Source organism: Oncorhynchus nerka, linkage group LG27 (genome assembly GCF_034236695.1).
Source record: "Oncorhynchus nerka isolate Pitt River linkage group LG27, Oner_Uvic_2.0, whole genome shotgun sequence".
NCBI classification, from domain to species: Eukaryota; Metazoa; Chordata; class Actinopteri; order Salmoniformes; family Salmonidae; genus Oncorhynchus; species Oncorhynchus nerka.
Window position 1 is genome coordinate 98986839 of NC_088422.1, and position 16316 is coordinate 99003154.

At 42.8% G+C, this 16316-nt stretch overlaps 1 protein-coding gene across 1 annotated transcript in view; it reads right to left on the bottom strand.

Moving 5' to 3' along the window:
- The window catches only part of LOC135565142 (multiple epidermal growth factor-like domains protein 11), a 227039-nt gene that overhangs the window by 80832 nt on the left and 129891 nt on the right, over positions 1-16316 (bottom strand). Inside the window, 1 exon segment of the mRNA XM_065011202.1 lies at positions 11287-11407. Within this exon segment, the coding sequence (XP_064867274.1) occupies positions 11287-11407 (121 nt within the window).

Below are 16316 nucleotides of genomic sequence, written 5' to 3' on the forward strand. Positions count from 1 at the left end.
CCTGCAGCAAAACTTCACTCTATGTACTCTATATACTCTCTGTTCTGTACTCTATATACTCTCTATACTGTACTCTATATACTCTATATACTCTCTGTCCTGCAGCAAAACTTCACTCTCTGTACTCTATATACTCTATATACTCTCTATACTGTACTCTATATACTCTCTATACTGTACTCTATATACTCTCTGTACTGTACTCTATATACTCTCTATACTGTACTCTATATACTCTCTGTACTGTACTCTATATACTCTATATACTCTCTGTATTGTACTCTATGTACTTTCTATACTGTACTCTATATACTCTATATACTCTCTGTTCTGTACTCTATATACTCTCTGTTCTGTACTCTATATACTCTATATACTCTCTGTTCTGTACTCTATATACTCTCTGTTCTGTACTCTATATACTCTCTATACTGTACTCTATATACTCTCTGTTCTGTACTCTATATACTCTCTATACTGTACTCTATATACTCTCTATACTGTACTCTATATACTCTATATACTCTCTGTACTATACTCTATATACTCTCTATACTGTACTCTATATACTCTCTGTACAGTAATGTCTGTACTATACTCTCTTTACTGTACTCCCCACCAACAGCCCCAATGGTCAACAATATAATGAGCCCAGACTAAATACAGTGAAATACAAAGTAACTCATTCCATAACATACAGGGCAAACCCTGACAAACCCTGACAAACCCTGACCAACCCTGACAAACCCTGACAAAACCTGACAAACCCAGACAAAACCCTGACAAACCCTGACAAAACCTGACAAACCCTGACAAACCCCTGCTCAACCCTGACAAACCCTGACAAACCCCTGACAAAACAAACCTTGACAAACCCTGACAAAACCCAGACAAACCCTGACAAAACCCTGACAAACCCTGACAAACCCTGACAAACCCCTGACAAACAATGATAAATCCCTGACAAACCCTGACAAAACCCTGACAAACCCTGACAAACCCCTGACAAACAATGATAAACCCCTGACAAACCCTGACAAAACCCTGACAAACCCTGACAAAACCCTGACAAACCCAGACAAAGCCCTGACAAACCCTGACAAACCCTGACAAAACCCTGACAAACCCCTGACAAAACAAACCCAGACAAACCCTGACAAACCCTGACAAAACCTGACAAACCCCCTGCTCAACCAAAGTGCACAGAAAAGTGCATCACATCTCGCGTCTACGCTCCACACTCTCACTCCAGAATCAATCACATCTCGCTCTACGCTCTACACTCTCACTCCAGAATCAATCACATCTCGCTCTCACAGAACTCTCACTCCAGAATCAATCACATCTCGCTCTACGCTCTACACTCTCACTCCAGAATCAATCACATCTCGCTCTACGCTCCACACTCTCACTCCAGAATCAATCACATCTCGCTCTACGCTCTACACTCTCACTCCAGAATCAATCACATCTCGCTCTACGCTCCACACTCTCACTCCAGAATCAATCACATCTCGCTCTACGCTCCACACTCTCACTCCAGAATCAATCACATCTGGCGTCTACGCTCCACACTCTCACTCCAGAATCAATCACATCTCGCTCTACGCTCCACACTCTCACTCCAGAATCAATCACATCTCGCTCTACGCTCTACACTCTCACTCCAGAATCAATCACATCTCGCTCTACCCTCCACACTCTCACTCCAGAATCAATCACATCTCGCTCTACCCTCCACACTCTCACTCCAGAATCAATCACATCTCGCTCTACCCTCCACACTCTCACTCCAGAATCAATCACATCTCGGTCTACGCTCCACACTCTCACTCCAGAATCAATCACATCTCGCGTCTACGCTCCACACTCTCACTCCAGAATCAATCACATCTCGCTCTACGCTCTACACTCTCACTCCAGAATCAATCACATCTCGCTCTACCCTCCACACTCTCACTCCAGAATCAATCACATCTCGGTCTACGCTCTACACTCTCACTCCAGAATCAATCACATCTCGCTCTACGCTCCACACTCTCATTGTTTATACTGTGTGTATGTAGAAGTTATCTGAGCTTTGTCAACTGTAGGATGATGGTTATTATACGTGTATGTAGAAGTTATCTGAGAGCTATACAGTGCAATCAGAGGACTGTGGGACTGAGACAGCCACCCACACTCTCTCTCAGAACTTCTCGGAGCTGAGCGGAGCGTCGTTCCCAGAGATCCACTCTGATGTCTGTCTTTAATTACCCAGGATTCCCTGGGAGATTCCAAGCCACGTAAATATTTAAACATGCTGACATTGAGAATCAATAACAGAGGAGTTAAGTTCTTCATTTCTCTCTGTCTCTCTCTCTCTCACTCTCTGAATCTGTCTCTCTGTCTCTCTCTGTCTCTCTCTCTGTCTCTCTCTCTATGTTTCTCTCTCTGAATCTCTCTCTCTCTCTCTGTCGCTGTCTCTCTCTCTCTCTGTCTCTATCACTCTCTCTCTCTGTCTCTCTCTCTCTCTCTGTCTCTGTCTCTCTCTCTCTCTCTCTGTCTCTATGTTTCTCTCTCTGTCTCTATGTCTCTCTCTCTCTCTCTCTGTCTCTCTGTCTCTATGTCTTTCTCTGTCTCTATGTCTCTCTCTCTCTCTGTCTCTATGTCTCTCTCTGTCTCTCTCTCTCTCTCTCTCTCTCTCTCTCTGTCTCTATGTCTCTCTCTCTATGTCTCTCTCTCTCTCTTTATCAATTCAATTCAATTCAATTCAATTCAAGGGCTTTATTGGCATGGGAAACGTGTTAACATTGCCAAAGCAAATGAGGTAGATAATATATGAAGAGAATATATAAAGTGAAAATAAACAATAAAAATTAACAGTAAACATTACACATACAGAAGTTTCAAAACAATAAAGACATTACAAATGTCATATTATATATATATACAGTGTTTTAACAATGTACAAATGGTTAAAGGACACAAGATAAAATAAATAAGCATAAATATGGGTTGTATTTACAATGGTTTACAAATATCTCTCTTTCTTCACTGGTTGCCCTTTTCTCGTGGCAACAGGTCACACATCTTGCTGCTGTGATGCACACTGTGGAATTTCACCCAGTAGATATGGGAGTTTTTCAGAATTGGATTTGTTTTCAAATTCTTTGTGGATCTGTGTAATCTGAGGGAAATATGTGTCGCTAATATGGTCATACATTGGGCAGGAGGTTAGGAAGTGCAGCTCAGTTTCCACCTCATTTTCCCTCCCTCTCTCTTTATCTCTCTCCCTCCCTCTGTTTCTCTCTCTCTCTCTATCTTTATCTCTGTCTCTCTCTGTCTCTATGTCTCTCTCTCTCTGTCTCTGTGTCTCTATCTCTCTCCCTCTCTCTCTCTCTCTCTTTATCTCTCCCTACCTCTCTCTCTCTCTCTCTCTCTATCTTTATCTCTCCCTAACTCTCTCTCTCTCTTTATCTCTGTCTCTCTCTCTCTCTATCTTTATCTATCTCTCTCTTCTGTCTCTCTCTCTCTCTCTCTCTCTCTCTTTCTGTCTCTCTCTCTCTATCTCTCTCCCTCCCTCCCTCTCGCTTTATCTCTCCCTACCTCTCTCTATCTTTATCTCTCTCTCTCTCTCTCCCTCTCTCACTTTATCTCTCTCTCTCTCTGATGAGGACCTTGTAATAGAGTGCTGATCGTTAGTGTCTCCACATCATTCTAATGGACTATTGATTGATTGGTGGAGTATGTTGATGAGTAGAATGTGATTCGTGGGTTGAGTTTAATGTTCTTGGGTAGGTTCCTTTACACTGCAAATACAGTTACTATAGTTACTACAGCTTGTCTGTCTGTCTGGTAATATAGTTACTATAGTTACTACAGCGTGTCTGTCTGTCTGGTAATATAGTTACTATAGTAATATAGTGTCTGTATGTATCTGTCTGTCTGTGCATTATGCCTGAATATATTCTACTATGCCCAGAAACCTGTCTCTTATCCTCTGCCCCTCTAGGCGTCTTTTGATAGCCTTTAGCTATAGTCTACTACTCCTTCTCTGTCTGATGTGGAGGTAAACCCAGGCCCTGCATGTCCCCAGTACTCATTTGTTGACTGTCTGTGATCTAAGCCTTGGTTTTATGCATGTCAACATCAAAGCCTCCTCCCTAAGTTTGTTTTACTCACTGCTTTATTCACTCTGTTACCCTGATGTCCTATTGTCTGCCTGGCTCAGGAAGTTACCAAAATAGAGATTTCCAACTATAACATCTTCCGTCAAGATAGAACTACCAAAGGGGGCGGATAAGTCTACTGCAGAGATAGCCTGCAAAGTAATGTCATACTTTCCAGGTCCATACCCAAATAGTTCGAACTACTAATTTTGAAAATTACTACATCTCCAGAAATAAGTCTCTCACTGTTGCCGCCTGCAAATGTCAGCTCCCAGCTGTGCCCTGGACACCATATGTGAATTGATATCTACTTCAGTGTTTTAACTGTTAGGTGACAAACTGGGATATGCTTACCCCGGCAGTCCTACAATGTACAGCTTGCCCTCAATCTCACTCAAATCATCAAGGAACCCACCATACAACCCTAACTATAGGGGCACCCTATTTACCTGACCAACTGGCCCTAAATACAGTCCTTCTTCAACTGGATTGCCCATTGCCTCATTGCCTGTATCCGCCACGGTCCGCTTGTCTGTCTGTGATCACTGTTACGCTGTGGTGAGCAGGCCTTTCACCTGGCCTGGGTATCCTATGGGACATTGACCTTCCCTCAGTTGAGGATGCCTGGTCATTCTTTAAAAGTAACTTCCTCACCATTTTAGATAATGTCTGTTCAAAAATGCAGAACCAAGAACAGATACAGCCCTGGTTCACTCCAGACCTGACTGCCCTGACCAGCAAAAAACATCCTGAGCGGACTGCAATATGTAGCCCCGTGTCTGCAACTGTTCAAAGTAGGAACCAATACACGGTCAGTCAGGAAAGCTATTGCTTCTTCAGGAGAAGTTTGTCCTGTCTGCTCCAACTCCAAAAGTTCTGGGACACTGTGAAGTCCATGGAGAACAAGTTTCCTCCCAGCTGCCCACTGCACAGGCTTTCACTCCCACCGATAAATCCACGTTTATCTTCTATAAGCACTTCTCAACTCTGTTGCCTTCCGCCTGGCTACTAACCTATCCATCTCTGTCCCTCTGCTCTATGTCTCCTCTCTGTTCTCTGTGTCTCCAGATAGCAGATGTTCTAAAGAGCTGCAAAACCTAGACCCGTACAAATCAGCTGGGCTTGACAATCTGGACCCTCTTTCTGAAACTATCTGCCGTTATTGTCGCAACCCCTATTACCAGCCTGTTCTCTCTATCTGAGATTATCTCTCCCCCTAACACCCTGGTTAAACTGCTATAGACCTATATCTCCTGCCCTGCCTATCTAAGGTCTTCTCTAAGTCAACAAACAGGTACTGACCATCTCGAATCCCACCGTCTTTCCGTCTGTCTCTGGTTTCTATAGGTCACTGCACCTCAGCCTCTCTTTCTGTCATAACTCTCGTAAAAGACAGTACTGTCAGCCGTACTCATCGACTCTCGCCAAGCTTTATCTGTCAATCACCATATTCTATCTTTATCTTGGATCTGCCTCCTGGTTCACCAATCTTACTTTGCAGACAGAGTTCAGTGTGTCTTGTAATAGGAGTTACTGATGCTGTCCGGTCTCTGGCAGTCTCATTGCTAATGGACTATTGTATTATCAATGATTTGCTCTTTACTGCGGGCGATTCCCTGTCCACCTCTGAGACGTAGTTCTATATACTACAGCTTGTCTGTCTGTCTTGGACACTGTGGAGCTGAGTTTAAGCACTCCTTCCGTTCTGCTGTCTGGTAAAACCAAATGGTTTTCAACTGATCGCTGCCTGCACCCGCATGCCCGACTACATATGGAGTTACTTGAAGCTTGGACATCTGTCCTGGTGTCTGGCTAGACTGCAAAGTTCCTTCCAGACTCACATCAAACATCTCCAATCTCAAATCAAGAGTCGGCTTTCTATTCCGCATACAAAGCCTCCTTCACTACGTTACCAAGCTACTCCTAGTAAAACTGACTATCCTAGTCCTCGATTTCGTCTGTCATCTAAAATGGTTACAATAGTTACTAGCAAACTGGATGCAGTCTATCATAGTGCCATCCGTTTTGTCACCAAAGCACCTATACCACCCACCACTGCGACTTGTCTGTCTGTCTGGTAATATAGTTACTACTGGCTCCAGGTAATATAGTTACATGCTAGTTAAAGCTACAGCTTGTCTGTTCACTGGTAATATAGTTACTATAGTCCGTACTGCAGCTTGTCTGTCTGTCTCCCTAATATAGTTACTATAGTTACTACAGCTTGTCTGTCTGTCTGGTAAAATCACTAGTTACTATAGTTACTTCAAACATCAGCTATCCGAGCAGCTAACCGATCGTCTGTCTGTACATAGTCTATTGGTAAATACTATAGTTACTACATCTTGTCTGTTTTTATACTGTTTTTTTATTTTATTTATTTATTTACTTTCTGCTCTTTTGCACACCAATATCTCTACCTGTCTGTCTGATAATTTATAGTTAATCTAAAATTGTTATTCGCCTACATGCCTTTTGTCACATTGTATATAGACTGTTTTTTTTTTCTACTGTATAGTTACTGCACTCCATGCTTGTCTGTCTGTCTGGTAATATAGTTACTATAGTTACTGACAACTTGTTCTCATGTCTGTCTAAAGGTAATATAGTTACTATAGTTACTACAGTTGTCTGTCTGTCTGTTACTATAGTATAGTTACTACAGCTTGTCTGTCTGTCTGGTAATATAGTTACTATAGTTACTACAGCTTGTCTGTCTGTCTGGTAATACAGTTACTATAGTTACTACAGCTTGTCTGTCTGTCTGGTAATATAGTTACTATAGTAATATAGTTACTATAGTTACTACAGCTTGTCTGTCTGTCTGGTAATACAGTTACTATAGTTACTACAGCTTGTCTGTCTGTCTGGTAATATAGTTACTATAGTTACTACAGCTTGTCTGTCTGTCTGGTAATATAGTTACTATAGTTACTACAGCTTGTCTGTCTGTCTGGTAATATAGTTACTATAGTTACTACAGCTTGTCTGTCTGTCTGGTAATATAGTTACTATAGTTACTACAGCTTGTCTGTCTGTCTGGTAATATAGTTACTATAGTTACTACAGCTTGTCTGTCTGGTAATATAGTTACTATAGTTACTACAGCTTGTCTGTCTGTCTGGTAATATAGTTACTATAGTTACTACAGCTTGTCTGTCTGTCTGGTAATATAGTTACTATAGTAATATAGTTACTATAGTTACTACAGCTTGTCTGTCTGTCTGGTAATACAGTTACTATAGATACTACAGCTTGTCTGTCTGGTAATATAGTTACTATAGTTACTACAGCTTGTCTGTCTGTCTGGTAATATAGTTACTATAGTTACTACAGCTTGTCTGTCTGTCTGGTAATATAGTTACTATAGTTACTACAGCTTGTCTGTCTGTCTGGTAATATAGTTACTATAGTTACTACAGCTTGTCTGTCTGTCTGGTAATGTAGTTACTATAGTTACTACAGCTTGTCTGTCTGAATGGTAATACAGTTACTATAGTTACTACAACTTGTCTGTCTGAATGGTAATATAGTTACGACAACTTGTCTGTCTGTCTGGTAATGTAGTTACTGCAACTTGTCTGTCTGTCTGGTAATATAGTTACTATAGTTACTACAGCTTGTCTGTCTGAATGGTAATACAATTACTATAGTTACTACAACTTGTCTGTCTGAATGGTAATATAGTTACGACAACTTGTCTGTCTGTCTGGTAATATAGTTACTATAGTTACTACAGCTTGTCTGTCTGTCTGGTAATATAGTTACTATAGTAATATAGTTACTATAGTTACTACAGCTTGTCTGTCTGTCTGGTAATATAGTTACTATAGATACTACAGCTTGTCTGTCTGGTAATATAGTTACTATAGTTACTACAGCTTGTCTGTCTGTCTGGTAATATAGTTACTATAGTTACTACAGCTTGTCTGTCTGTCTGGTAATATAGTTACTATAGTAATATAGTTACTATAGTTACTACAGCTTGTCTGTCTGTCTGGTAATATAGTTACTATAGTTACTACAGCTTGTCTGTCTGTCTGGTAATATAGTTACTATAGTTACTACAGCTTGTCTGTCTGTCTGGTAATATAGTTACTATAGTTATATAGCTTACTGTCTGTCTGGTAATATAGTTACTATAGATACTACAGCTTGTCTGTCTGGTAATATAGTTACTATAGTTACTACAGCTTGTCTGTCTGTCTGGTAATATAGTTACTATAGTTACTACAGCTTGTCTGTCTGTCTGATAATATAGTTACTATAGTAATATAGTTACTATAGTTACTACAGCTTGTCTGTCTGTCTGGTAATATAGTTACTATAGTTACTACAGCTTGTCTGTCTGTCTGGTAATATAGTTACTATAGTTACTACAGCTTGTCTGTCTGTCTGATAATATAGTTACTATAGTTACTACAGCTTGTCTGTCTGTCTGGTAATATAGTTACTATAGTAATATAGTTACTATAGTTACTACAGCTTGTCTGTCTGTCTGGTAATATAGTTACTATAGTTACTACAGCTTGTCTGTCTGTCTGGTAATATAGTTACTATAGTAATATAGTTACTATAGTTACTACAGCTTGTCTGTCTGTCTGGTAAGTTACTAGTTATAGTTACTATAGTTACTACAGCTTGTCTGTCTGTCTGGTAATATAGTTACTATAGTAATATAGTTACTATAGTTACTACAGCTTGTCTGTCTGTCTGGTAATATAGTTACTATAGTAATATAGTTACTATAGTTACTACAGCTTGTCTGTCTGTCTGGTAATATAGTTACTATAGTAATATAGTTACTACAGCTTGTCTGTCTGTCTGGTAATATAGTTACTATAGTAATATAGTTACTATAGTTACTACAGCTTGTCTGTCTGTCTGGTAATATAGTTACTATAGTAATATAGTTACTATAGTTACTACAGCTTGTCTGTCTGTCTGGTAATATAGTTACTATAGTAATATAGTTACTATAGTTACTACAGCTTGTCTGTCTGTCTGGTAATACAGTTACTATAGTTACTACAGCTTGTCTGTCTGGTAATATAGTTACTATAGTTACTACAGCTTGTCTGTCTGAATGGTTATATAGTTACTATAGTTACTACAACTTATCTGTCTGAATGGTAATATAGTTACGACAACTTGTCTGTCTGTCTAGTAATATAGTTACTATAGTTACTACAGCTTGTCTGTCTGAATGGTAATATAGTTACTACAGCTTGTCTGTCTGTCTGGTAATATAGTTACTATAGTTACTACAACTTGTCTGTCTGAATGGTAATATAGTTACGACAACTTGTCTGTCTGTCTGGTAATATAGTTACTGCAACTTGTCTGTCTGTCTGGTAATATAGTTACTATAGTTACTGCAACTTGTCTGCCTGTCTGGTAATATAGTTACTATAGTTACTACAACTTGTCTGTCTGAATGGTAATATAGTTACTGCAACTTGTCTGTCTGTCTGGTAATATAGTTACTATAGTTACTACAGCTTGTCTGTCTGTCTGGTAATATAGTTACTATAGTTACTACAGCTTGTCTGTCTGTCTGGTAATATAGTTACTATAATTACTACAGCTTGTCTGTCTGTCTGGTAATATAGTTACTATAGTAATATAGTTACTATAGTTACTACAGCTTGTCTGTCTGTCTGGTAATATAGTTACTATAGTTATTACAGCTTGTCTGTCTGTCTGGTAATGTAGTTACTATAGTTACTACAGCTTGTCTATCTGAATGGTTATATAGTTACTATAGTTACTACAACTTGTCTGTCTGAATGGTAATATAGTTACGACAACTTGTCTGTCTGTCTGGTAATGTAGTTACTGCAACTTGTCTGTCTGTCTGGTAATATAGTTACTATAGTTACTACAACTTGTCTGTCTGAATGGTAATATAGTTACGACAACTTGTCTGTCTGTCTGGTAATATAGTTACTATAGTTACTACAGCTTGTCTGTCTGTCTGGTAATATAGTTACTATAGTAATATAGTTACTATAGTTACTACAGCTTGTCTGTCTGTCTGGTAATACAGTTACTATAGATACTACAGCTTGTCTGTCTGGTAATATAGTTACTATAGTTACTACAGCTTGTCTGTCTGTCTGGTAATATAGTTACTATAGTTACTACAGCTTGTCTGTCTGTCTGGTAATATAGTTACTATAGTAATATCGTTACTATAGTTACTACAGCTTGTCTGTCTGTCTGGTAATATAGTTACTACAGCTTGCCTGTCTGTCTAGTAATATAGTTACTATAGTTACTACAGCTTGCCTGTCTGTCAGGGGCTACATCATCAACCCTCAAAGTTCCAGAATGCGGTGAAATGGCAGCCATGTTGGTCAGGGAGAAATCCAAACCAGTCTAATTGGAATGAATGGCTGTAGAGGCATAATCCTGATTTTACTTACGCAGGAAATACGGGTTTACCAATTGTTTTGTAGAACTAGCCTCTTTAACTAGGGCTCCAGAGTGGCGCAGTGGTCTATGTCACTGCATCTCAGTGCTAGAGGCGCCACTACAAACCCTGGTTCGATTCCAGGCTGTATCACAACCGGCCATGATTGGGAGTCCCATAGGGCGGCGCACAATTGGCCCAGCGTCGACCAGATTTGGCCGGGGTAGGCTGTCATTGTAAATAAGAATGTGTTCTTAATTGACTTGCCAGGTTAAATTAAGGTTAAATAAAATATCTGTAAACAGTCCATAAATGTCTACATTTGCTGTGAGTGCTGTTATATAATACAATATCAGTACTAGTTGCATTTACAACTTGTCTAAGTCCTATCATCAACTGATGTCAGCGTGTGGCTGTGGATTGACAGAATTGTTTGAATTGAATGTTGTCATATTGGCAGTTAAAAATGTATGGAATCATTCCTCTAAAACGGTCTGGCTAGCTAGCTAACAACATACAACGCAGATACATTCTTAAAGAGAGAGAAAGGAGAGAGAGAGAGAGGAGAAAGAGGAGAGAGAGAGAGGAGAGAGAGGAGAGAGAGAGGAGAGAGAGAGAGAGAGAGAGGAGAGAGAGAGAGAGAGAGAGGAGAGAGAGGAGAGAGAGAGAGAGAGAGAGAGAAGGAAAGAGCGAGATATGACAGTATTCAGCGTACAGTACCTTCTCTGCACATGCAGGATCCGTCGATGTGTGAGCAGGCGATCTGGTTGTGGCAGGAACAGGGAGAGGAACAGTTGGCCCCATACACCCCAGTAGGACAGGTCAGAGAACAGTCATCACCCTGAGAGAGAGAGAGAGAGAGAGAGAGAGAGAGAGAGAGAGAGAGAGAGAGAGAGAGAGAGAGAGAGAGAGAGAGAGAAGAGAGAGAGAGGGAGAGAAAGAGACATACTTTTTAAAAACTTTCTTTCTTTAATGATACATCCTCATTTCATTAAAACCTCACCACTACCGCCCGCCTTTAAAAACAAATATCCCCTATTCTATACACTCACCTTGCTCTGAACCCTATTCTATACACTCACCTTGCCCTGAACCCTATTCTATACACTCACCTTGCCCTGAACCCTATTCTATACACTCACCTTGCCCTGAACCCTATTCTATACGCTCACCTTGCCCTGAACCCTATTCTATACACTCACCTTGCCCTGAACCCTATTCTATACGCTCACCTTGCCCTGAACCCTATTCTATACGCTCACCTTGCCCTGAACCCTATTCTATACACTCACCTTGCCCTGAACCCTATTCTATACGCTCACCTTGCCCTGAACCCTATTGTATACACTCACCTTGCCCTGAACCCTATTCTATACACTCACCTTGCCCTGAACCCTATTCTATACGCTCACCTTGCCCTGAACCCTATTCTATACACTCACCTTGCCCTGAACCCTATTCTATACGCTCACCTTGTCCTGAACCCCTATTCTATACACTCACCTTGCCCTGAACCCTATTCTATACACTCACCTTGCCCTGAACCCTATTCTATACACTCACCTTGCCCTGAACCCTATTCTATACGCTCACCTTGCCCTGAACCCTATTCTATACACTCACCTTGCTCTGAACCCTATTCTATACGCTCACCTTGCCTTCAACCCTATTCTATACACTCACCTTGCCCTGAACCCTATTCTATACGCTCACCTTGCCCTGAACCCTATTCTATACGCTCACCTTGCCCTGAACCCTATTCTATACACTCACCTTGCCCTGAATCCTATTCTATACGCTCACCTTGCCCTGAACCCTATTCTATACACTCACCTTGCCCTGAACCCTATTCTATACACTCACCTTGCCCGGAACCCTATTCTATACACTCACCTTGCCCTGAACCCTATTCTATACACTCACCTTGCCCTGAACCCTATTCTATACACTCACCTTGCCCTGAACCCTATTCTATACGCTCACCTTGCCCTGAACCCTATTCTATACGCTCACCTTGCCCTGAACCCTATTCTATACACTCACCTTGCCCTGAACCCTATTCTATACGCTCACCTTGCCCTGAACCCCTATTCTATACACTCACCTTGCCCTGAACCCTATGCTATACACTCACCTTGCCCTGAACCCTATTCTATACACTCACCTTGCCCTGAACCCTATTCTATACACTCACCTTGCCCTGAACCCTATTCTATACGCTCACCTTGCCCTGAACCCTATTCTATACACTCACCTTGCTCTGAACCCTATTCTATACGCTCACCTTGCCTTCAACCCTATTCTATACACTCACCTTGCCCTGAACCCTATTCTATACGCTCACCTTGCCCTGAACCCTATTCTATACGCTCACCTTGCCCTGAACCCTATTCTATACACTCACCTTGCCCTGAACCCTATTCTATACGCTCACCTTGCCCTGAACCCTATTCTATATGCTCACCTTGCCCTGAACCCTATTCTATACACTCACCTTGCCCGGAACCCTATTCTATACACTCACCTTGCCCTGAACCCTATTCTATACACTCACCTTGCCCTGAACCCTATTCTATACACTCACCTTGCCCTGAACCCTATTCTATACGCTCACCTTGCCCTGAACCCTATTCTATACACTCACCTTGCCCTGAATCCTATTCTATACGCTCACCTTGCCCTGAACCCTATTCTATACACTCACCTTGCCCTGAACCCTATTCTATACGCTCACCTTGCCCTGAACCCTATTCTATACGCTCACCTTGCCCTGAACCCTATTCTATACACTCACCTTGCCCTCAACCCCACGATACAAATCAACACACCACAATAACCAAAAACCTCACCACTTCTACAGCCGTACATCCAACCCATCTTCCCCACCCGACACACCACACCTCCTGAAACATCTCCACACTGCTTAGCATTTTACACCACACCTCCTGAAACATCTCCACACTGCTTAGCATTTTATACAACACCTCCTGAAACATCTCCACACTGCTTAGCATTTTATACAACACCTCCTGAAACATCTCCACACTGCTTAGCATTTTATAAAGCAACTCCTGAAACATCTCCACACTGCTTAGCATTTTACACCACACCTCCTGAAACATCTCCACACTGCTTAGCATTTTATACAACACCTCCTGAAACATCTCCACACTGCTTAGCATTTTATAAAGCACCTCCTGAAACATCTCCACACTGCTTAGCATTTTACACAACATCTCCTGAAACATCTCCACACTGCTTAGCATTTTATACAACACCTCCTGAAACATCTCCACACTGCTTAGCATTTTATACAACATCTCCTGAAACATCTCCACACTGCTTAGCATTTTATACAACACCTCCTGAAACATCTCCACACTGCTTAGCATTTTACACAACATCTCCTGAAACATCTCCACACTGCTTAGCATTTTATACAACACCTCCTGAAACATCTCCACACTGCTTAGCATTTTACACAACATCTCCTAAACATCTCCACACTGCTTAGCATTTTATACAACTCAAATTCCACCCTAAGGCGCGCAGAGGCCATCCTATTCAATAACAGTAAAGGGTCTGTTATCCCATTCAATAATAGTAAAGGGTCTGTTATCCCATTCAATAACAGTAAAGGGTCTGTTATCCCATTCAATAATAGTAAAGGGTCTGTTATCCCATTCAATAACAGTAAAGGGTCTGTTATCCCATTCAATAACAGTAAAGGGTCTGTTATCCCATTCAATAATAGTAAAGGGTCTGTTATCCCATTCAATAACAGTAAAGGGTCTGTTATCCCATTCAATAACAGTAAAGGGTCTGTTATCCCATTCAATAACAGTAAAGGGTCTGTTATCCCCCCACCTTTGACCCTGATCCTCCTCGTTCGCCAAATAGACGACTTTGCCCGAGCAAACATTTGGCCTACTTGAATAGCTGTACCCCATTATACATATCCCAACAGTGAACTCCACCCCCGACCTCTCACACAGACATTCCAATAATGACATTAACCTGGCGCACGTAGAAAACCCATGATGCACAGTTTCACTCAAGACACAGAAAGGACACCCCAGTCCAGCTCTCGGGTCGACCCATGACAACCAGCTGTTAGTGGCCAGGGCTCCATGTAGAACCCTCCACTGGAGGTCCCCTGACCTATTTGGTACTGGGGGTTTGTAGAGCCCCCTCCATCTAAAACCCACCATACTCTCCTCACTACATAGCCCCTGCCGCTGATGTGCCTTCACTCCTGGTAGGCTCCTAATGTTCCTAACCTTAACTCAGAGGTCGTAGAGGGCTTTAACCTCCCACCCCCTCAAACTCCCCCAGAGTCCTCCCGACCCCCTTGCCAGTCCCCAGTCTCTGCAGTCACTTGCTGTGGTGGCAACATTGGTGGCTCCTCCCCCTTTTGGCCGCTCGAACACCCCCCTTACCGGCTCAGACAGGGCCTCCTGGACCCCCCTTACCGGCTCAGACAGGGCCTCCTGGACCTCCCTTACCGGCTCAGACAGGGCCTCCTGGACCCCCCTTACCGGCTCAGACAGTGCCTCCTGGACCCCCTTACCGGCTCAGACAGGGCCTTCTGGACCCCCTTACCGGCTCAGACAGGGCCTCCTGGACCCCCTTACCGGCTCAGACAGGGCCTCCTGGACCCCCTTACCGGCTCAGACAGTGCATCCTGGACCCCCCTTACCGGCTCAGACAGGGCCTCCTGGACCCCCCTTACCGGCTCAGACAGGGCCTCCAGGACCCCCCTTACCGGCTCAGACAGGGCCTCCTGGACCCCCCTTACCGGCTCAGACAGGGCCTCCTGGACCCCCAGACAGTGCATCCTGGCTCAGACAGTGCCTCCTGGACCCCCCTTACCGGCTCAGACAGGGCCTCCTGGACCCCCCTTACCGGCTCAGACAGGGCCTCCTGGACCCCCCTTACCGGCTCAGACAGGGCCTCCTGGACCCCGCTTACCGGCTCAGACAGAGCCTCCTGGACCTCCTCCAGGAATCTCTCCAGCAGCCTAAGAGACCTTATTCCTGTTTATTAAGCATTTCATGGCTACAGACGTGAGTGATACGGGTCTGTCGTCACTTAGGCAGGTTACCTTAGTGTTCTTGGGCACAGAGACCATGGTGGTCTGCTTGAAACATGTTGGTATTACAGACTCAGGAGTTCTGACACCGCCTGGTATAGAGGCGTAAGGGAGAGGTTGAAAATGTCAGTGAAGACACTTGCTAGTTGGTCAGCGCATGCTCGGAGTACACATCCTGATAATCCGTCTGGCCCTGCGGCCTTGTTAATGTTGACCTGTTTACAGGTCTAACTCACATCGGCTGCGGAGAGTGTGATCATACAGTCGTCCAGAACAGCTGATGATCTCATGCATGTTTCAGTGTTACTTGCCTCGAAGCGAGTATAGAAGTGATCTAACTCGTCTGGTAGGCTCGTGTCACTGGGCAGCTCACGGCTGTGCTTCCCTTTGTAGTCTGTAATGGTTTACAGGTCCTGCCACATCCGACGAGCATCAGAGCCGGTGTTGTACGATTCGATCTTAGTCCTGTATTGACGCTTTGCCTGTTTGATGGTTCATCAGAGGGCATAGCAGGATTTCTTATAAGCTTCCGGGTTAGAGTCCCGCTCCTTGAAAGCGGCGGCTCTACCCTTTAACTCAGTGCAAATGTTGCCTGTAATCCATGGCTTCTGGTTGGGGTATGTACGTACAGTCACTGTGGGGACGACATCCTCGATGC